This window comes from Pecten maximus, chromosome 1 (genome assembly GCF_902652985.1).
Source record: "Pecten maximus chromosome 1, xPecMax1.1, whole genome shotgun sequence".
Lineage (NCBI taxonomy): Eukaryota > Metazoa > Mollusca > Bivalvia > Pectinida > Pectinidae > Pecten > Pecten maximus.
This window is the reverse complement of record NC_047015.1, coordinates 46,486,713-46,510,115: the sequence shown is the minus strand read 5'-3', so window position 1 is coordinate 46,510,115 and position 23,403 is coordinate 46,486,713. Positions and strand designations below refer to the sequence as shown.

Here is a 23,403-nt window from a genome sequence, read left to right as displayed (position 1 = left end):
CGAATTACGTCAATGATAGCAAGTTTAATAATTTTCTCATTGCTGTATATTTCCGATACCCTTTGGGTTGAATTACATTTGTAAGCCTCGATATTTCTTTCAATATATTGATGGCATTAGTGCAATGAACATTGTTCTCAACCGTCTGTTTTAGGGTTTATAATCTATAACATGTTTTATGTTTTTAATACAATCATGTAGTAGTGTCGTGTAAACCTAAATGGAAGGGAGACAACTCTTTAACTCATGATACGTTACTACATAATAATATTCTGTGAAGCTAATAGATAAAAAGGCATTTGACAAATCCTTGATTAAACTATAAGATAAATAGAAACGTACGCACGCACGCACGCATATTAAGTGGCTCTTTACAAAGAAAGTGTATGCTTGATATGTCATTTTTTAAAATTTCATTTCTGTCCTTACAAGGATGTCTAGAAAATACCTTGAAACCTACATGAAAAAAATGTTACTTAGTACATCAATACAAGACACAGGTACTTAATACGTATGGCATAACTATGACATAAGGGACCAAACTCAAACCTCAACGGCACCTACCTCGGGTGTCAATAAATGTGTTCTCGACAATTCCGGGGAAGGGGTTGCCGGTTGTAAGCGGGATATGAGGTTCTGTGTAGTCCTTTCGATCATTAAGTACGATGTCATAGCTCTTCGCTAGCTCAAGGAGTTTCTCTGCAATCGTCTGTTGTTTATGTGACGAACCGACAATCAAGGAAAACCGACTCCATTTGAAATGTAGAAGGATTGAGATGATGGACCTGGTGACTTGTGTTGCTGGAGGAAACGTTCGTGCAAATGTTGGATATTTCTTCTTATCCGAAACGTCATAATCAGCACATTTCTGAAAGAATAATTTTATCCATGATGTTTAATTGGTTATATTCTTTAGTCATAAGGGGTCATAAAGGTACGGTGTCATATTTTACACTTACGTAGTCAGATAATGTATGCGTTATATAGCGGGTAACCTGGATTAAAAATATCACTAAATTGACTTCAAAACAGTCGGTCTCGGGGTAAGGTCGCAAACGATTTGTCACTGAAAAGACTTAAGCACATAAAAAAATCACACCATACAGGTATAATAAAAATTAGAAAATAAATGAAGAGAAAAGAAAGAAAAAAACTGCAAAAAAAGAATGACTTCAACTGTCAGTCTAGGTTCCCTATTATAAAAGTAAACAAGCGTACTGAGTGTTGCTAAATAATGCAATGCATGTCTACTACCGGCCCCCGCCAGCTATTACACTGGAATGATTTTAACAGAGCCTTAGGTTTTCTACAAATAGTAACAATGACCTTGACCTTTGCCCAACAAACTCAAAAGTCGAATTTTTCCGAGTTTTTATGGTCGGTTGTCGTTGTGTGAAAGTTGATCGAAATCCCACGAGGAATAAAGCCACTGGTGTATTGACAAAGTATTTTCTAAAAATAGTAACAGTGACCTTGGTCCCACAATCCTTAAAATCAAACTTGTCCGAGATATCATGGTCCTTTGTAACTTCATATTATTAAGAGTTTTAAAGTATAATTTGTATTTTAGAAAATACTATATAAGTCGACTTTCGCTGGTACTTGTATGTAGTCTGACCAAGTTTTACTCATCTTTATTGGTGATTATAGAACATTTGTGTAACAAAAAGGAAGTACATTATAAAACACGGGCGGATTATTGATCGTTACATAGCGCCATCAAGGAAACAGACATATTCAGGTATGAATAATTGCAGCGATCATGACCGGTCTGAGTTTAAGTTATCAAATCATATCCGTGGGAGGCTTTTATTAACCAACAAGTGTCTTGTATTTCAATGGCAGTGTAATTAAATCACTCATTGATCGACAAAAGGGTATGGACAGCTGTCGATATCTTTCATCGACAAGAACGAGGAATACTTTGACCGAGAATGTTGAGCTGATTGCATACAGACTTGTGGTTTTGTAGAGTGACGAAGAGGCAGGAGTTCCTCCCTATACAGTACGGTCAAGATGGTTATATATTTTATAGCCTCATTTTATTGCTAACTCGAACATGAATAACCCCTGTTCCAAACAAGAGCAACATAAATCTGCTTAACAGACCGAAAATGACAATTGAGAAAACACGATGGTTTTAGAAACGTCATTGCGGTTTTGTTATGTTGACAATTTAACATACTATATATGTAAACTTGATGTTATTTACAGCATTGTTCAGTATAGAATAGATGCACATTTTGTGATAACATTTATTGAGCTGACCTTGCTTTGATTTGACTTTTTAACGTTATTTCCACAACAAACATTACTGTATAATGTGGAATTAGACCTTTTGGTAATTTGCAATCGGCATATATAGTTATAGAACTCACCGATTCCACTCAGGATCAAACTACTAGAAGTGTGATAAGAGAGAGCATATGGAAGTGTAACGCCAGTGACAAACATAATGCGCAACAATTTTAACACTTTCTCAAATATAATTTCTCGTGCGTCTAAGACGAATGAAAATGCGGATAATTACGTTGTGCACGACATTAGAATCGATATGATAAGGCTGCCTGTGATAGGATATCCTTCTTAAGATGAAACTGTCTTTCAAAATAGAAATCGTTCTTGAAACACGATCTACGTACGTAAAATCCTAGAAAGTAGCAATAGCATGTTTGGAGTTGTCATATTGCGAAATATAAATAAAGCCAACTAAAGCCAGTCTATCATACTTTGACATTTAAATATATACACGTGTGTTGCTTTGGGACACAGTAGGGAATCACAGCGCCATCGGATGACACAATGGTTTAAAGTATTAATCAGCTATCGACGAGTTCTTGTTAAGGAGAAAATACATACATTGTATGGTAATGAATCATGAACATAATAAAACGACTAACCGAGAAGAGGCTTCAAATTCATATTATTATACATGTATATGTATATTATTCGAAATAAGAGTAGTATTTGTTACATTAGATATCCTTATAATTAAACAAGGTGGAACTTAAAAATTACTAAGAGAAGAAAAAGTACAATCATTCAGTACTATGACGTCATAATTGAAGGGACGTCATTAGACAATATTGACATTGCATTAACGTACCAAGATATTTACATACATATTACCAAGTCATGGTCAATCAGAATTAAATTCATAAAATCGCTACTACACGTAGTTATGACCGACCAAATAGATTCTACTAAACTTGGCCTAAAGCATTCTTAGGTGAAGGGGAACCAATTTGGTATAAACGGAGGGTCTGACCCCTGGGGGCCTAAGGGGCGGCCCGAAATAGGTAGAAATGTAAAAATGAAAGGATTTCAAAATTTGGTCTGAAGCATCATTGGGTAAAGGGGAACCAAATTGCTATAAAGGGCGATTCTTGCTTCCTAGGGACCTGATGTGTGCGATCCAATAGGGAAATATTAGTAAATTAGGTATAAAGTAGAGGAAAGCAAAGAATGTTTACTTCTGAACATCCTGGTGCAGATGCCTTTGGCCACATGAACTTAATATGGATTGACTTTAAAGTCTATTTCCTTCAGGAGGCAGAGGGGTGGGGCCTTACAACAAAGTCAATCTGTTTTAATGTCGAGTGTTTTTCAACTTAATTTATTTTGAAATGTCTTTGGAACCATAACACTAAATGGAAAGTGTTGAATCAAACGCATGGTATTGAGAAACAGATCCCAAAATGGGAAAAGTATCACTGACATACGCAGGTGGGAGATGTAGGCCCCATTAACCTTTTGTATTAGGTATGAAATGCTCTACATTCCAGTTATATAACTAGTCTGATTTGTGGACGCCTTTGTCTCAAGGGATACAATGTACCAAATTGATGATTATCATATTTAGACTTTTAAAAATACACACACCGATAACGGCCATGTCTTCCTTGTTTACTCCGAAACCGCCTTCGTAGGCGTTCTTCTACCAGCATTGTTTTGCTACACAAGGGTCATGCAGAGATTGGTGTTTAGGGAGATACTGTTTACAGCTTAAACCACTACATTCGACCGGAACTATTAAAAGCGTACGGGATAATTTAGGTGGCAACATATCTTAACCAGAGTTCTCATGAGTTGAGAGGGGTAATGTGATAACACATCGTACACATACCAATTTTGTATGCGCCACTATTTACAAAACACTTTAAATTCATAGGATCTACGATATTTTCTCTCAAAACATTGTCTGTTTTAATTGATATAGCTACTAGTATGTTATTTGTAATAAAAAAAAACTTTCTTTTACCTTAAATGATATTCGAGAAATGCGGTTTTGTATGTCGACAGGCAATCATCATAGGAAATATATTTATGAGTTGGCGGAAACCAATCTTCAAAATCTCCATAACTACGATTATGACTGTGGTAACAAAACAATGTCAAATATTTTTGAATTCATTTATTCAACTTAAGAGTTGCTTCTCAGTACACTGGAACTATTTTTACACGTGAATAATGTAGATTTTATGATTTATGATTTTGCGTTCTCCTGTAGAACATACATGTACTTTAATTACATGATTCTGTGTTAAGTGATGTGGTCTATTTAACGGCGTTTTTGGGGTATGAAACATCCTCCAATGGGATATCAATCAAACCTTGTAAAGAGTTTATTATTATCTCTTTTGACATGGCAATATTGATTTACTTATTTCTCGTTATGCAAACATTAAGCAACGTTTTAATCCCCTGATAATACATATGTTTAACCAATTACATTGAATCAATACATTGCTAAGCTGTAATACATTGTGAAGTTGTATCTCCAAAAAATTATGAGTAAATGTCTTGGAATCAGAAGGTGCCAATTTGTCTTTGCATCTTTGGAATATGTGATGAACTCAAAGTATGTATAGTGGTTGATTAAGACATACAAAAAATTTGATAATTACTATATCCGTCTTTTGCAGATTTCACGAAAGCTGCGCCCTAATGATGGATGTCAATGTTTTCGCCACGCAATTCCTTAATGCATCTAAAGGAGAACTCAGCACGATTCGATAACAGGCTTGTCAACTTGTATAGCTGCAAGATGGCGCGTACAGAGCCTTCGATTTAGTATTCTCATAAATAAAAAATAGAAATGCTAGTTATTTCGACAGTTGCTTATAGCCGTGAACAAGACAAAAACATGACAACTCGAATTCAAAATTGTAGTATCTTTGATATTCAGTAGTGGTTGTATACTTAGTTATATCTTTGCAATGGGGCAAGAATGAGTGCTCTGAAATATCATCCTGATGAACCCAAATAATTTCCACATTCTTCTCATTTAAAGGTATATTTTATGCCACCATATATAGATAACACCTATAGTATCACTCACTCTGTTGATAGTAGGTATCAATTACTAACAATGGATAAGTGAAAGGGTCAATGTCACTTAAAACAGCAATTATCGACGTGTCTGATTAGACTATGATAAAGCGAGGATATGCCATACGACACCTGAAAATTGGCAGTGAGCCAAGCTTTTTTTTTTTTTTTTTTTTTACAACTCATTCAAGTGCCAACGGAATGATAAAAATATCATGGACAAAAATGACATGCTATATTGACGTAATAGATTGTTTACGAGGTCATTAATTGCTCCTCGAACTGATCAAGTCAAAATCTAGAACTTTGCGTCATTTATATGGAATAAAATGAAAATGTAATTTCTTGAAAGAGAGAATGTCGCGTTAGTATAAAACGCGTTAGTATATTATTTATATATGTATATATAGGGATAGGTTTTTTGTAAACCATCCCCCACTCAGACACACACGCGAGTATACACCTATGATAACATACAGCAAAAGGGATATTCTCTTTAAGTTTCTCACACAAACGCATCGTTTGCATCTCGTTTGAATATAATTACGGTACTTGTCTAAAGCACGTGTTGTTTATTACTGATTTCGAAGATAACAAAGCGTTCAGTATGAACCCAGCCGTTCACATGTATCCACTTATTTCAATACTGGTCAAATAAAAAGATCAGAGTATTGATTATATGTATTTATCTAAGAAGGTAGAGCTTCGCCAGATGTGAAGGTAAATGATCTTTGCTGCCAAGCGTCTGTGATATTTGTTAAGTGTAAACACTTGATTTGAATACGCTTTGGTGTAAGACCAATATAATAAGCCTTTCATGACGTACATAATTGTGGAGTATTCTTTTAATATCCCCATTCAAGTAAGAGGAGGCATTTCATTGGATTAAACCATCTGTGAAGGCATTTCCTGTTTTTTTTTGGTATCATATGGGCCCAGGAATTTCGGTATTTATACGTTAATATTAATCTTAAAACAGACAATGGATCGGGTACGCTTATTTATTTTGATATAACTTAAAAATCTCCTGATTCTAATCTGCGTTCCATTTTCATTATTATTGTGTACGGGTTTGAAATTGATTAAAAACTGACTGCGGACCCCTTTATTGGACACTAATTGATACAAACCTACTTAAATAGGACATGCAAACTAGCCCATATTATTTCATCTTATATTCAAATTAAGCAATTTATTCAATGATTCTTTACTTGATTTCATCCCAACTGTACATGTCTTCCTAATTGGGATTTTTGAAAAAATGGTGATATCATATTTTGGAATGACTGGTCTACATTCTTTTTATAAGAGACAATGAGCTAGCCCACATACCAAAACCCAAGAACTTTAATAGACATCAATAATAAAAGAGTAATTTATCATCTCGACGTTATGCTTCGGGTAGGAAACAGGACGATAAGACCAATGAACTCTAGTTGTGATGTAATCATTGATGATATAGTCATAGTTCTGTGTTGGCAGCGATAACATATAAGGCCGTTAATGGTTGCATAATCGTATTTAGTCGTACCAAAACATAGACTACGGCAGATGTAAACATTTGATATTGATCTGTCAGTTTGATATCGATCGAAATTAGAATATTAAATGTTTAATAAATGAATAACTAAATTAATAAATAAAATGACAATAGTATGATACCAATGCAAAAAAAACCTTCAAGAAAAACAAATGCGTGGTTAGTTGATTAAACCAATATCTAAAGGCGAGCGAATCTGAGTGTTAATGACGTTACACTATATATAGGACCAAATGACAGTACTACGCATTGTTATTTAAGCATTGAACGGCTTTCAGTTGGCATTCATATTGACTATGAATGCCAACTGAAAGCCGTTCAATGCTTATACTTACCATATGCGATTTTTTATTTGTCGTGCGATTTTTTTTTGAAAAATTTTCAAATTCAAATTTCAGTTGGCAGTTCATAAGCTGGTGAACTCGCAACTGAATTGGTAGGGTTATATAGTGGCAGTGCCATACAATGGTAAATATACATAAATGGACAAAACCACTGTATGCTGTGGTTACACTCAGTTTGGCTCTAATGTATCAAACTTGGGTGTTGTTTTGTGCCTTTGATACAGTTTCATACGGATAAAAACACAAAAAGGCATGTTTGTTGCTTCAGATCTGAGAACATTTATTTTATCAATGATGTTTCGAAAACTTATCTTTGTATGTGTCATTTAGTTTCGTCTTTTTCTTCCTATGCTGTTTCTGTTGTATTTTTATAAATGGATCGTTATGACCTACCTTTTTAAAAACCTTTATAATGACTGGTACGAGGAGTCAAAATATCGTTGAGATTATAAATCATTTTAACAGGCTCTAAATAACGATCTAGATATACTCAAATAACAATGGGTTAATATCTAGTATTTTTTAGTCAATCAACATCAATCAGCTGATTGTAGACAACCATAGCATATTTCTTGTAAAAATAATAGTTATGATATATTTTGTTTAATGACATTGAAAATTTTCGCTCCATGATTTATAGTTTTGCCATAGCAAGTTTTAAAGTCTGTTTTCCAGTATTGTCATACGCTAGTAGCCGTATACTGTCTGGGGAATTCTAACATTTATGCATGGTTCTGGAGGATCAAATCAAACAAATTTTCACTTTCGATACATTTACAAGCATTACCGACGTGTAAACGGTTACATCAAAGCGTACGTGCCCATATAAAAGGGGGTTTCTAAAATATATCTCTAACTTCAAAGGATTGTACAACAGTCGCGTAAGTGAATGTCCTCTTTAAATATGAATTCAGTAACATTCCAACAACATTGCATGTTCTTTCAGATAGTGTAATGGCTCTGTAGCATGCATTGGGTTTTGCTGACAAACTCAATAATGTTCACCAGATCTCATGTTCAGTTTGTCAGCGATACGAACAACAGACAATAACGAGAAACCGTAATTCTGACTCAAAATCAACAGAGAATACCGACAGAATAAAAAAAAAACGTAATTCTGACTCAAAATCCGCAAAACGAGGGCAAAATATGAGCAAAAACTACATATTTGCTTGGCGACCATTGGAAAAAGAACGTGGAAAATGATACCAGATGTTTCGGAAGGCAACAAACATATGTATAACCATATATTGTGCTACAAATAGAAAACTTTCAGATTGTTCAAATTTTGTATGAGTTAAGAATTTTGAATAGATATTAAAGAATGTTATGCTGTTATGGAAATGATCTCTCGGAGCTTGTTCTTCAATACATTCCAATGAAAAGTTGCACGGTAAATAGTTTACAAACATGCATGTCGTACAATCTTTAAAAAACCCATATCAATACATTGGATAACTTCATTAACATTCTGGTAATCTATTAAGGGAATTGTCAACAATTATATACAATAATGTTCCGTTACTGTTATGTCATTTTTATGTTCGCAGCAATTTCCTTTGTTTTACATATTTTATATTATTTGATTAAGTATTATTTCTAAGATAACGCACTTGGTTGTTGGTATATATAGGTTAAGATATCGATCTTAAAGACAGTTGTTTCCAGAACGTCTCATACGGTTTTCTGCTCTGTTAAGTCAATATCGATTTAATGAATCCAAAGCACAGCTTTGAATTTAGATAGGATTTTAAACAGGACAAATAATATCAAACGTCAAATAAGAAAGCAAGAAATTAATGTTATAAAAACTCTAAAGCAAGGCTATCGAATAAAATTAGGTCCTTAGAGAAAAGAACGCAATGTTTACCGAGAATACTCGGGCACACTGTGAGACTTGTTAGTAAACGACAATTCAGCATTCGGTATTCATAGAAACAACTTTTCCTCACCATAACAACAACGGCATTATACACTATAATTTCATTTTACTACTATCTAAAAACAGGATTTATTAGCTTATAGTAATTACTATCGAAGCGATCGAGGGGCTAGCTGTGGGAGGAAACCGGAGTACCCGGGCAATGAAGCCCGTTCAATCGCTGAATCGACCCCGCTTACCGAAGTGAGAGGCACTGCGTCACCAAACTACATTTTTCTCTGCATTTATCGTACGAAATAGATACACTACCATCAGACAAAGACTATAAAATAATAATAATTTTTTTTTTTTTTTTTTATATTGAAAAAAAAATATAATTGACAAAGGTATGTTGTTTGCAAAGTGAAAATAGAAACGAGACATTGATGTTAGATTAAGTCAATTTTCAAAATTCTGACGTCATGACTAAAATTCTACAATGTCGCATTTGTTTTTTGTGTGATTAATTATGACGTCGTCAGAGCAAACCAACTTCGACGTCAGAGGTTTTCATTTTTACCGTATCGATTACGCAAAGGACAAAATCAGACATTAATAATAGTTATGAAAAACCGACGTGAACAGCGAGAAAATACACGAGGACCCTCCTCCATTCAACTTAAGACACATTAAAATAAAAATGTAATTAACAAGTACTATAAACACCTTACAACTGACAAGATATAGTATTCACTCGAAAAAACAAAATGATTAACCAACATAGCTTTACCAACTTATCATGGTTCTCGACAGAGTTAAAAGTGATTCATCACAGAAAAAAAAATCACATGCACTTTTAAGTTTTCCGTTCCAAAACTTTAATGTAGAAGCATAATCTGAAGGCAGCTCGGTGCTAGTTTTAAATGGAAAATCCCTCCAAAAGAATGACTTACAGAAAAAAACACACCATAATTCTAATAAATAACGCCGTTAGGGAAACATACTCTGGGACGCTACATATTGATCCGAACGATCGGGAATTAGAAAGGCGTAAACAGATGGCATAACAAAGCACTACTACTCTTTCATGCTGGGGGCCAAATCTAAACCAACATTTAACAACTACAAAAGCCAAGTAAAACTCATTATTTCGGTCATACAACTGGATGCATTTAGGAAATTCTTACTGAAATAACACATAGACCCATTATAGAACAAAAAAAGTTCATGGTTTGTTAATAATGTCATTTCATTTACAAGGTACAACGAGGTACAGAAAAATGTATGAGTTTGCTTAATTCAACACAGAACTTCTCTGTATTTGAAGCATTTGTTCTAGTTTGACACGAGACTCGATCAGTTTGTATATATACTGAGAATGTATTGAGAATGAATCATTGCGATGGCTTCTTTGTTCCTGATGTTTGAACACTTTAATTGTCTGTGTAATAGTAACCTTTCACTTCATATCATGTATAAATACCTGTGTCTACTTAACCTGTAATCTGTTTTTGCAAAAGTATTCAGACATTAAACAGAACATCTTAAAAACAATACATGAAATGAAGTCATATGAAAGCGCATGCGTATGAATCCAATATCGAAAGAAAGAAAATACTAAAGTTTAAGGGGAAAATTGCATGGGATGGAATGACGCTCAAGGAGATGGCTGTCTTTCATTTTTATTTTGATAGCACCAGAAAACACAGAAGAATGCCACATCAGTCGCCTCCTAGGAAAGCATACATCCAACTGAATATTTAGAAACGATAGATTCACCTACGTGGTAGACTCGTTGATTTAGGAGCTAAGGAGCTTTCATATACAGTGTATTTTGGATACATAAAGGCATTTACAACCATTTTAGATTATGATAATATGTATGAGTTTTTAATGATGACTTGACAATTGATTCTCAGAGTACGGACTAATGCATAACAAATGCATAATTACGAACATAACTAATCTTTGAAATATGCTGCGAAATATATAATTCAGACTCATGTTTTGCACAGATTTTGTTTATGGGAAATTTCCCTCGCGAATGGAATCACATAAATCACTTATTATTGACTGGAATATGTTAATAAAGCAAAACATTGCCTTGAATAAAACACGGAGTAAGCTAAAGGACTTGCTGATGAACAATTATTTTTGTAATACAGTAAAATAGTCTATTTTCGTGAGGTTGAAATTTCGTGGTTTTCTTCAAAATACTATTTCGTGGAGACATGAACTCGTGGATAAAGATCAATATTGAAATGAACGCCCTCGCCAATCCTTAATGGCGTTTTAAATGTGAAGATTTTAACAAGAGTAACGAGAGTAACAATACGTATTGCATCGCTAAATACCTTATCCTAGATTTCTACTCACGTTAATACCTGGACACGAGTGTACTAGTCCATCAGATCCAGTATAGTAACCATGGTGATAGAACTACCGTTTCCGCCTCAAGGTAAAGACATAGTTGTTACGCCACAGTAATGGCCTTTGACCTGTTTTTACTGACTAGCCTAAAATGGGTAGCTGTGCTGTTGAAAATGGTGTAGCCAAGGCAATAATAAATGTTTCTTCTTAGCTTGGTAAAAAAAAAGTATCTGGACATTTGCAAAATGTTGCATTTTTTTCTCTCTTGAGAAAACGAGGTCTGATATAAGGTAATATCAAAAGTGATAATGATTTTTTTGGAAATCATTTTTAACCTAATGCTACGACAAATTAGCCCTTAATCTACTAGTGTATCTACAAACATATGATACCATTAGGATTGTCTCGCCTGAATGGGGTAACCTACCTGATAAACTACTTTGTTAATGTATGTCGCAGGTTACGGCTTGTTTTTAATTTCCTGAACGCTACCCACATACGGTATCATACCCTATTTATGTTACTCATTTATCTTAAATTCAGATGTCCAGATTTCTAATACATAGGTACCAGCTGTCGGTGTTAAAATAGCAAAATGCATTTATAAATATTGATAACTCATTAAAGTACCTGTATTCCTGTGATATTCCGAAAGGCAGGGATGTAAGTTCGTTTTGCGATTTGACGTACATTTCAATGACAAAGTGTTTATATGTTGTTATAAATATACAATATACTTATATATTCTGAGTCTATATCAATAAATTGTGTTTGGAAATCTTTTTTTTTTTTTTTGGTTTAAATCTAATCTTACTCTGTCTCCTACGTTCCAACCGAGAGGGCTTACGAAGACAATACATAAAACATATCTTGATAAAGCTACGCTATCACCTTCATGAATATACTTTTCCCTTATCAAGTGTAGTAATTCTTGGGCATTTTAATTCATGGATCAACAGTAACTGATGGTCTTGGTGCATATTTCCTCTCCAATTTCCAACGTAAACAATACCAGACACATTGGATGTGTCTTGTCTTCCCATAACAACAATTCGAGGGCTGAATTTTGCTTTGGGATGTGTTGATACTGGTACTGAAATGTTAATAAACATTGGATTGTGATTGGAATAATAAATATTTAAGGAAAACCCCACGTGAGTTATGTTATACAATAGGATTACGTTTTTGTAAATGTTGAGAGTTGAGTGTCAACTGAAGTGTGAAATAGGATCAAGATTATGTGAACATCTTTCTTGTACAAGAACAGTAATGATATTTGAATATAATATAGTTTTAATGGCAACACTTATCGTGAAACCACAGATTAACCAAATACTCTTACATTTGGATAGCAAAGTCTTATAATCCAGACAAATTTGCAATTGATGATAGCATAAATGACACCCAAATCGTGCCATTATTCCATCGATACGATACTTTTGGTTTGTTTGTTTTTGTTTAACGTCCTATTAACAGCCGGGGTCATTTAAGGACGTGCCAGGTTTTGGAGGTGGAGGAAAGCCGGAGTACACGGAGAAAAACCACCGGCCTACGGTCAGTACCTGGCAACTGCCCCACGGAGGTTTCGAACTCGCAACCCAGTGGTGGAAGGCTAGTGTTAAAGTGTCGGTACACCTTAACCACTCGGCCACCGCGGCCCCCAATACGATACCATACAAAGGCAGATTGATTCGCATGCTTAAATAACATAATCTTTTCGAAACGCTGTTGTTAAAGATGTGGGCATAAAGATATTGAGTCTCAAATTTGAAAACTTCAAAACAGTAAATAAAAAGAATAGTAATATATATAGATAGCCAGAATAATCCAATCAGTGTTTTTATACAAAATATACTCATGTATACTTATACAATGAGTATAATATTGCAAGCAATGCAATTTTAGAGTATGGTCACACACAGCTTCACAAAGCAAAATGTCAATTTATGAAAAGAAAATATGACTGCCTAATGTTTTTTTACTAACTAACACCAGTTATGTTAGGTTCAATGACAACATGCTATTACATAGACTATTTCTTGTTGCAAAAATACTATTTTAGTATTTGGTTTATTTTCTTAACGTCCTCTTAACAGCCAGGGTCATTGAAGGACGCGCCAGGTTTTGGAGGTAGAGGAAAGCCGGAGTACCAGGAGAAAAAACCATCGACCAGTACCTGGCAACTGCCCCATGTGTGTTTCAATCTCGCGTCCCTGCGGTTGATAGCTAGTGATAAAGTGTTGGAACACCTTAACCACTCGGCCACCGCGGCCACTCAATTTCAGTATATGTGTTGCAACAATCCACAGCGGCTAAAAAACGGTCTTCTTTTACAATTTGGTCAGCATTTTCATAAGAATCATTACATGGGAACCCATAGTGTTCTATGTTATGACTGCGACTTACCCGTTTGCAAATCAGTTGGTTACGTATGCATTATTCAATAAAACCTCAATCAACATATTGCTCATTGATAAACATTTGGGAAGAGATCCTTCTTGTATCAGATGTGAATTAAGGTTATCAGTATTACAATTTAAGAAAAGAAATAGTGCTTGATGTCAAGAGCAAATTTATACCATAGACTGAATTGATTTAAGACATACTTACATAGGATAGCATTGGAAGATCCCAGGCAGCCGCAACCCTTGCTTCCACATTGCAGCTGTCCTCTAGACCGAAGAAGGCCACCGCTCCGTCCCTCCATAGATGGGTGAGCAGTTTGGTACCCAAAAGGGTACTTGCCTTTGTATCTTTCCACACCAAATTCAGATGGTAGTCTTTAAGGAGGGAAGGGCTGCGATTTATTTGCTCAATGGCATAGGAAATTGCTCCCGAAATAAGTCGGGCTTGTTTGTTCCTCACATATCCATCCGACTGATCCACAGTTAGGTAACCCACAGTGACATTGTGAACTTTCGCTTCGATCCAAGTTGTCACTAACAGGCACGCGCACACACATATTAAAATCTTCATGATACTTTTGGGATATGTCTCTTTGTATATAAACAATCATTGCACACATATTCCAAGAGAAGTGAAAATTGTTTCCTCACACAAGTTTAAATTCTTCGTTATTCGGTGGTGAACTATAGAAAGCTGCCTTAGACTGGTATGATAATTATCCGTAGCAGCGCCTGCAGCTGAAACAAAAACCGTCATTAGAACCAGGTCAGCATCCTTACAACGTCATTAATAATACCCGTATTACAACAAATAACAGCTAGGCGTACTAGCCCGTAACAATATATGTCTCGGCGTGTTTCTTTAGACTGCCATGAAAATCGATAACAGCATTATATCTAAGTGGTCCATATTAAAGGACAATACACATTCGTTATTGTACAACGGTAGCTAACTATCCATGCCATTATTAACATATTTTACAGGTGAAAAAATCAGTGGCGTATAAAGACGCGTTGACAAGTCTAGTCATCACCAGTTTGTCTAATTGTGCCGGACCTATTCTGGCTAGGAACACGGTGGCTGTGATGATAAATGTCGAAGTCACCACAACCTTCCTGTGTTAGGTGGCGTCGATAATCATTAGATGTGTTGCTTCACTTAAATACATTGCCAATTACCCAGCTACTTTTTGATAAGATTCTTATCTCTTTCTCTAAGGAGATCCTCGGATGTGTCACCACCTGGGCGTCCTGTCAATTGAACAAATGTAAGGCCATAAAAGCTACCAGACTCATACCAGTGTCCAAGTCTACGGATTACAAAGAATATCACTGACTTATTGATTACATTGTTTGCCTGAGAAACATTCTGATATGACAATTTCCTTTTGTTTATTGACAAATGATTTATTTCAAGGTTGAGCAATACAAATCATATCCATTGAATTACAATATAATGAACTTCAATTTTCCAGACTATGTCTGCATATTCTTAACATTCGCTCAATTTATCATAGAATTCCTTTATAACAGGTTTCTTTTGATAAGCGTAAAACCAAATTATTTCAAAATAATCATATCTCGTCACAACTGGATTAACCTTCACTTTTAAAATAATTTCAAAGTTTTCAGGTCGTTATTTTGATATCTTTTTCAAAGGATTATCATATTTCTTTGTGTGATATGATACTATTGATTATCCGTACCAGGTTTTGGGCTTCATTATCACCGGCCCGGTTTTCTCTTGGAGAACGTGACATTTGTTAGATATGCCTTGGGTTTTCGTTAATGAAAGCAGAAGACGCACCAGTTCGGAACGCATGGTCTAATTATACTTTTTCAATCCTCTCATGTTTTTTCTTTTAGCATAATACACTCGACTTTAACACGAGGGGGAATATGCAATAGTGCAAGACCGATATTTGGTCCTGAACCGTCTAACACAAGACATACGTTTAAACATTTTCTTCGGGTAGGTAAGTATAAATGGGAAAAGATTTGTTTGTATCGCATTAAATATGGATTTTATGTATGACGTTTTGGTCACTTTTGGCAGATAATGATGGAGGTGTGGACACCAAAATCTTACAAATAAAAATTGTAACAAGCTGAATCGACATCTACAGCGACGGTGTAGCCTATCGAGCCTCTACCCGATCCCAGAAAGTCGTCCGGACCAGTCTAACTGATAGGAACTATTTAATGATGTTGTTAATACCCACATGACAAACAAGTATTACTCAAATAAAATTTACGAGAATAATTTAAAATCTTATTCAATAATTAGTGTCTACAAGCAAAGGAAATGTAATGACAATAGTTGCGATCTACCCATTTTACAGTATGAACACCGCCAATCCAACTTCACACTTTCGTGTATAATAATTATCAGTTATTATTGTATAAAGATCCATATAAATATAAGAATAGCCTGTGTTATACCGAAATCTGCAACTGATACATGTATTTAAATCAATGTAAGTAATAGTAGACTTAGGCCAGATCACATGGGAAATACATCTTTCAACACTGACAGATACACGAGACTGTCAGCTCTGGATTTTGTTGGATTAAATAAATCAGGAAGCGAAGAGAGAGGTATTTGCAATAAAATACATTTTAGGCAACCTCTCACGACGACAGACGCCATTAAGGAATGATTGTGTGATACTGATGTCAGACCCGATGAGCAGACCATTTTTATGCAATTCTCAAAAGAATTCTCAATCCTGAACATCAATGTAAAACAAATTAATGAGTTTATTAGACTCTCATATCAGCGAGGTGCCAGGGTAACTAGACTAATCGCCTTTAATGTGAAGCTTACACACAGGAATTGAACAAAAACTTTTCATTAGCAATAAAAAAGTGAACTCATAAAAACGAATGTGAGCTCAGTAAACAGAAATGCAAGCTGATGAAACAAATACATGTTATGGCGAAAAATGAATATAAACTGAATCCTTCTATTGCTTCGTCCTTCTAGAACTTGTAAGCGAGGCCAGAAACCAGGGGTGAAGATCCAGACAGGAAGACGAGGAAATCAGATTGGGTCTGGATATTATTATGGAAGGTTTATCAAACGATAGCTATAACAATGTATGAGCGATACAGGCGATAAGATACGCATAGAGAGGTTGTTACTCTGTGTCAGTTTACGAGAATAAAGTCAGTGTTATTGTCATTGGTGAAAGGTGAAGATTCAGAAAGGAGGACGAAAGTTTCAAAGTGGACCCTAAGGAATGTTAATATAAAAGGGAAGGCCTATTAAACGATTGTTACAATCTATGGGTGTGATGCTACGCAGGCCGAACGGTACGCCTGTTCAAGTATCATAGAATTCAATTTGATTTCATATTATCAAAATCATATTATATGTCATATGAAAAATTGATTATATGTTTAACTTAAGTTAGATATGGCGACCGTTTCTAGGTCTCTGTATACTTTTCAGCTATCAATTTATCTAGTCCTTCTAAATCTGCTAAGCTGTGAATTCTTCTGTGTGCAACGACTGCACTTATCAAACTCAAATCTTTAGTCAGTTCATGTTTTCTAAAATTACAGAACTAGATATGCTCTAATTTGAATATAAAAGCTAGACATGAAAACTGCACAAACTCATATGACATTCCTTAATAAAGAAAAATTAGCGCTCGTAAATTGTTTACAAATTATATCTTAACAAGCAACTGCTCATTTGAAATTCCATTTGGAGGAGAATTATGAATCTATAGCATAAAGAATATATTTCATAGATATCCTTTCGTGCAAAAGATTACTACAAATATTATACAAATAATGGGAAAAACTAATTGTGCGAATAAAAGTTAATTATTTAATTCAATGCATCATAAATAATGCAGTACAAAAAATGCTATATAATTATCGTATTACATGATTGAGATGCATTGTAATGATAATTATTGAGAATACAACATTGTTCTTTTCAATATCGTGAGAAATACCAAATAAAACTAGTACGTCGTGTGCAGTTGAATGTATTGTCAGTTATTAAAAATATAATTAAATGAAAAAAATCGTAAGCCTCGTCGGGGACTTTCATTTAAAGAAATGTCTTACTTACGTTAGACGTCAGTGGCGGGTAACCAGATAGAGCTAAAGTGTAGTAATTGATTTTGATAAATCAAACGACTTGAGGGCAATCGACTTAGGTTTTGTGTTAAAAACATTGTCAATTCTATCTCGTGATTTTCACTAGATCATCTACTCAAGCGTCTAGCTGACGGTTACAATTAAGCTGTAAAATGTCGTTCTATGCGAGATACAATCTTCCAATTCGTAGTTCATTCGCAGGTCATCGTATAATGACGCGGGCAGTGTAGACTGTACGTGACAGAATCCAGGGGATATTGTAGGTCGATTTATACATTTGATTAAGAAAGGCGCATCGACATTTTATAAGTCTGTTTTATTGAAGATGTTAATTAAAAGAAATGGTCGTATAATGTTTTAGTGAGTGTTTTATATGGAAAATTTCAGCTTTGAACACTTAGTTTCTATTAATATAATTTTAGAGTAAGATATTTATCAGTTTTTTTAAGATGAGTAACATATTTATTGTTCATTTGTTATTTGATTATATTAAGTATCGACATCTAATCAAATGTAAGATCTTCAACTATCCCACATTTTCAGCGCTAGAATCTAGAATTCGGTTAAAATATGTATAGATGGTTAGTCAGTTTTATATCCGTCTTTGATACTTAGCTATGCTACGTCACGTCACTCTTAAATGTCCACTTCACATTAATTAAATAACAATATTAAATAAATTGATAGTATCAGATGCGTTAAAATTACTGAAAAATAATTACCTTTCACCGATTTGCGATGTTGTCAATGACGTCAAACTTGATCCGGATAAAAGGATTTTTTAGTTCATTTGTCCTCGCTTACACCTCAATAACAGGATTTTTTTTTACTTTAAATCACTCTGTCGTATCCAGGAAACTGCTGTTCTTTACTGTATAAACGCCATGTGGTTCGCCTGCCATCACCGTACCGTACAAGTTACTTAGACGCTTCAATGTCCCACTGTGAATTCATGTCTAAAACAAACGTTGATCTGTCTCCAGTTACTGCTTACGTAGGCTTTAAGAACATAATGCCATTTCTAACATGTATTGTATCTTACAGCCCATGTAATCTATTTAGAAATAAGGTCAGTTCATCACTGGGTTCCTTTACCACTGGTCAGTGGTCAGTCAACCGGGTATGACCGAGTATGACCGACGTGTGACAGAACACACCATTATCCGACAGAGATAAACATCTCCGTACATTTAATTTCACGACCAGAATCATCCTTTTATATTGTTATATATATAAATTCTATTTATTAAATGCTATTAGTATAGCTGTCATAAATTCTGTTGGTAGAACAATAGTACCGATAAATAGTAGACAATACGGTCTATATGGTTGTTTATGGATGATATACAATGTACATATGTATATCTATATCCCTAAAAATACTACTCGGACATAACGCCATGAAGTATGAGGCCTAGTGGAATTTTGTTTCATTTCACTATGAACAGACGTGTATCAATAAGGCAATGGCCGACAATGAATTGGTTTGTTAAATGCCTATGGGTGACACATTCTTTCATTAAATGCAGGGCACGTGCACACCATTATTTAGAATGAAATATCGCACTTAAGTATGGCTTTTCATTAACGCAGCTGTGACCACAAACGAGTACAATGTTTAAAACCGTATCCAGCTCCCATTTTCGCATTTCCAGCTTTCATTTTTGTAATTCCCTAAGTGCCCCATCTCCCTTCTCAAACTGTTACTAGGAATTATGTTAAGCAGGGGTTTATCGTGACTGAAACATGTTGTTAAGTGTTATAGGCTTAACGGGTTGTAGACGAGTGAAATAACACATGTCAGCATGTTTAAATGTTTTTCAGCCATCTTGCTTAGAATTACATGTGTACTTTATAGAGGATATTGAATGGTTTCCCGTTAAATATAACATATATTTCACGAATATGACAGAATACCGATATTTTCACGAGTACGACGAAAAATATCGATTTATTCTGACATACGAGTGAAATATATGCTGTATTAAACGGGAAACCGTTCGATTTTCTTTTTGTTGCATTTTTATGCTGAACAAATGAAAACATCGAAAAATTCACAGTGTCAAAAAGTGCGGTCATCAATAACAAAATTCATGACGTCGTCTCTTTGTGACGTTACTCCCCTTCAACTTGACGGCACCATATTGAAAGGACTTATCTACGATATTTCAGCATTTTCTGCTATTATCGGAGAATCTGTGCATGAAAAGCTAACGTCACGGTAGTATTTTGTCAAAAAATAGTTTGAATATTTCAGAAATACAGCAAAATTACCATCTATCTCTCTTCGCTTCGATTGAAAAAATCGGCAAGTTTCAATAAGGGTTAATACAAAGCTTCTCTCTCATTGGCCATTTTTATCAGTTTGATAAATTTCAATATATCACTGGAAAAAATGCAATAAAAAACTATTATAACTGTAACTAATGAACGTTGTAGTTGGCTGCTGTTATTGCTATTGCTCTCTTCAGTTATTTAGACAACACACATATTTTCAGGTTTGAACTGTCCTTACATTCAAAGTTACATTTTAATGAATATTAAAACAATTACACTGTATTCACAATGGTATGATAATATCCAAACGAACAAAATGACGTCACAATGACTATAGCTTTCTATGGGGATTGTGTTATGGTTTCAGATTGATAGGGAGATTCTAGACCAGTTCGCACAGATACGAGTCTTTGAGTACCTTGTTTCGGGAAACGTTTAATGATTTTGTGTATATAATCATAATGCTTCACCACGGTATAAAATCTTACAAAGTACCCACGCATAGCTCAATCCGGTATCACGTGTATAAAGGCGTGGATTACATTGTAACTATTTACAAGAGAGAATACATAAACAAATTTGATATACAGACAACCACCAACATTTCTGACGACAATTTTAGAAACACTATCCCTAGTGTTGGGGAAATACATGCTTTTAAATACAGCAGTTAACTACCCATGAATTTAAAGAAGTCATCGTTTACAGACCTTCTGTTAAGAAGAGGCGATCATGTTCTATCTAATTATCAGAACCTATTCGTTTACTAGTATATGTACAATTATCTTACTATAAAACCTTTATTTAGCTGCAGGTCAGAGAACTGGAAGAAAACGACATACAAAATGTGCGAAAGACAGGTTTTCGCTGTAGACAGGTGGTGTTGAGAGTACGACAGCTGTAGAGTATATGTAGGCAAACTTGGCACTTACATAAACGATATGTGTATGTGATATAAGAGATGCGGTCTTCGAAGTATTTATTAGAGTTTGGGGAGAGAAATATATATAGTTAAATTACTTTATTTTTGGAAATTTAAATTAAAGATTGCTACGCGATCTCACTCGATACAGATATGGCTTTACGAAACCAATCACAGAGCAATATAAAAACCTCAAAAATAGAAATATCGGGAAGTTATTCTTCTGTTTTATAAATTTACAACACTCTAATTAAGTTCGTTGTTATATAAACTTTATATCACATCTTTTTTCTGAAAACACTTTCAGTAAACATCAATGCAGTGTCGGGTTTGGGGGTTGAGTTCCGGAAGTCTGCATGCGGAGACAAAAGTGGCAACACTCTGTCAAATCAATCGCAACATCTCGGGGAAATTTCCAGCAACACTCGGAAATCTACTCCGGGCGGAAATTTCCCCGAGATGTTGCGATTGTCTGTCAAATGTGTCATAAGATCATACAATGTGACTAGATGGAACAACAGACCAACGACATCTAATCAAGCATGGACCGTTTGTGCATTGAGCTACAAGTGTGTTAGTAGGGCGATGGTTCAGTATATATTATTAGTATATTTTAACATTATTTAATACTACAAAACATATTTTGTTAAATAAGCAAATACATCTGAATGTTACATATGGTTTGGTGTTACCTAACCAGAGAACATCAACATGCATTAATCACAAAAGAATGAAATATTCATTGTCAGACGTAGTATTGTTTCCAACTGTGGTATTCGCTGTGGGAAATTCCTTCCAATACCACTAGCCTATACTAACTCTCTTTTAGATAATACCAAACACTCACCTTTCACATTTCGATCTTTTCAATCTCCCGTAGGGCCTTTATACGTAAATTAGATTCTAACGAGAAACACATCTAGACACTTACTTTGCTTCACACAGTATATTTGATAGTCAGTTATACATTTAAATAACCTATATATAGCTTATCAATGCGTGCCAAGGCGGCCAAACGATTCCTTCCGTGCCTACACCTATACCGTCCCATTGTTAAATCTGCACCCACCCGTGCACTGGCGGACCAGGGGCCTCAGAAACAATGCCTTATAATTAGAAGGCTTTAAAACGATAACATTCTTATATAAACTTAAACTGGCCGCGTCTCCAAGATACCTAGCATTCGAACATAATACACTGCCATTAAGTCTATTCACGTCTATTTAAAGTGACTGACTTTTAGACCTGCTATAGATGTCATTGAATATTTCTGATTGTTAAAGGTTCAACCCCATATTTTCAATACATTTCGTAACTGCATTTACCAGCATATTCAAATGTCTCCAAGCATGAAAATCTATAGGTTTTGGGGAAACGGATATTATCCAGGTCGAAATGTGGGCTATAGCTTTATAATAAACTTTATCGCATTGGTGGTCTTGTATATCGTTCTCAAGTTCACTTATAAAGTAGCATATCCATTTCAAAAGTTTTTAGGTTTATTTGGGGTTACCTTTTTTTGTACTTTTATTATCGTCATGTATTAAATATGTCAGGCATCATGGAGACGTTAGAGCCGCAGTGGCATGTAATAAAAATGAGCCCCCCCCCCCCCCCCCAACCCCCACCACACCCGCTCCCCCTCCCCCCCCCACCCCACACAGCCCCCCACACCCGCCCCCTCTCCCCAGCCACACAGCCCCCTCCCCCCACAGCCCCCCCCCCCATTCCCTCCCCCACCCACCCACCCATCCCCGACAACCCCACCCCCGACAGCCCAACTGCGACACACCGTCCCCCGTCCCCTAAAGGGTACATCAAAACTACCATGTGTATAATAATCATGTGCCTATGTATATTCAGTGTTTACGTACATTTCCCTGCCGGTCCACTACCCGCCCGTTTTCTCCAACAGTAACGACCCCCTAGTGCGCGGACGTACAGACATAGACTTGTGAGGTTTAGTGATAAGTGTTACGTAACTTGTAGGTGCACCACACAAGTCAATTCTGTTTTAATACCCGCTCATTCCTTCGCTAAAAAAAGCACAGAGAGTCTTAATGATGAGTCTTAATAGGAGACGAAATCACACAAAGTCGGAAGGAAGGAAGGAAGGATCGCTAACGCGGATGTTGAGTAAATTCCATACGGGCCAGCAAGAGTAATTAATATAATTTGATTTAACTTTCCAAATTGTTTTAAAATATTTACGGTTCACTCTTTTTATCTCCCAACCT

General features: G+C 35.4%; 1 protein-coding gene across 1 annotated transcript in view; it reads right to left on the bottom strand.

The window, feature by feature from the left end:
• The window catches only part of LOC117335512 (receptor-type guanylate cyclase Gyc76C-like), a 55,199-nt gene that overhangs the window by 13,722 nt on the left and 18,074 nt on the right, over nucleotides 1-23,403 (bottom strand). The window contains exons 3-4 of the mRNA XM_033895555.1: nucleotides 14,057-14,589; nucleotides 565-868 (exon numbers count right to left, since the gene is read on the bottom strand). Coding sequence (XP_033751446.1) covers nucleotides 565-868; nucleotides 14,057-14,422 — 670 coding nt within the window. The 5' untranslated portion in view covers nucleotides 14,423-14,589. The remainder of the gene's footprint in view (nucleotides 1-564; nucleotides 869-14,056; nucleotides 14,590-23,403) is intronic.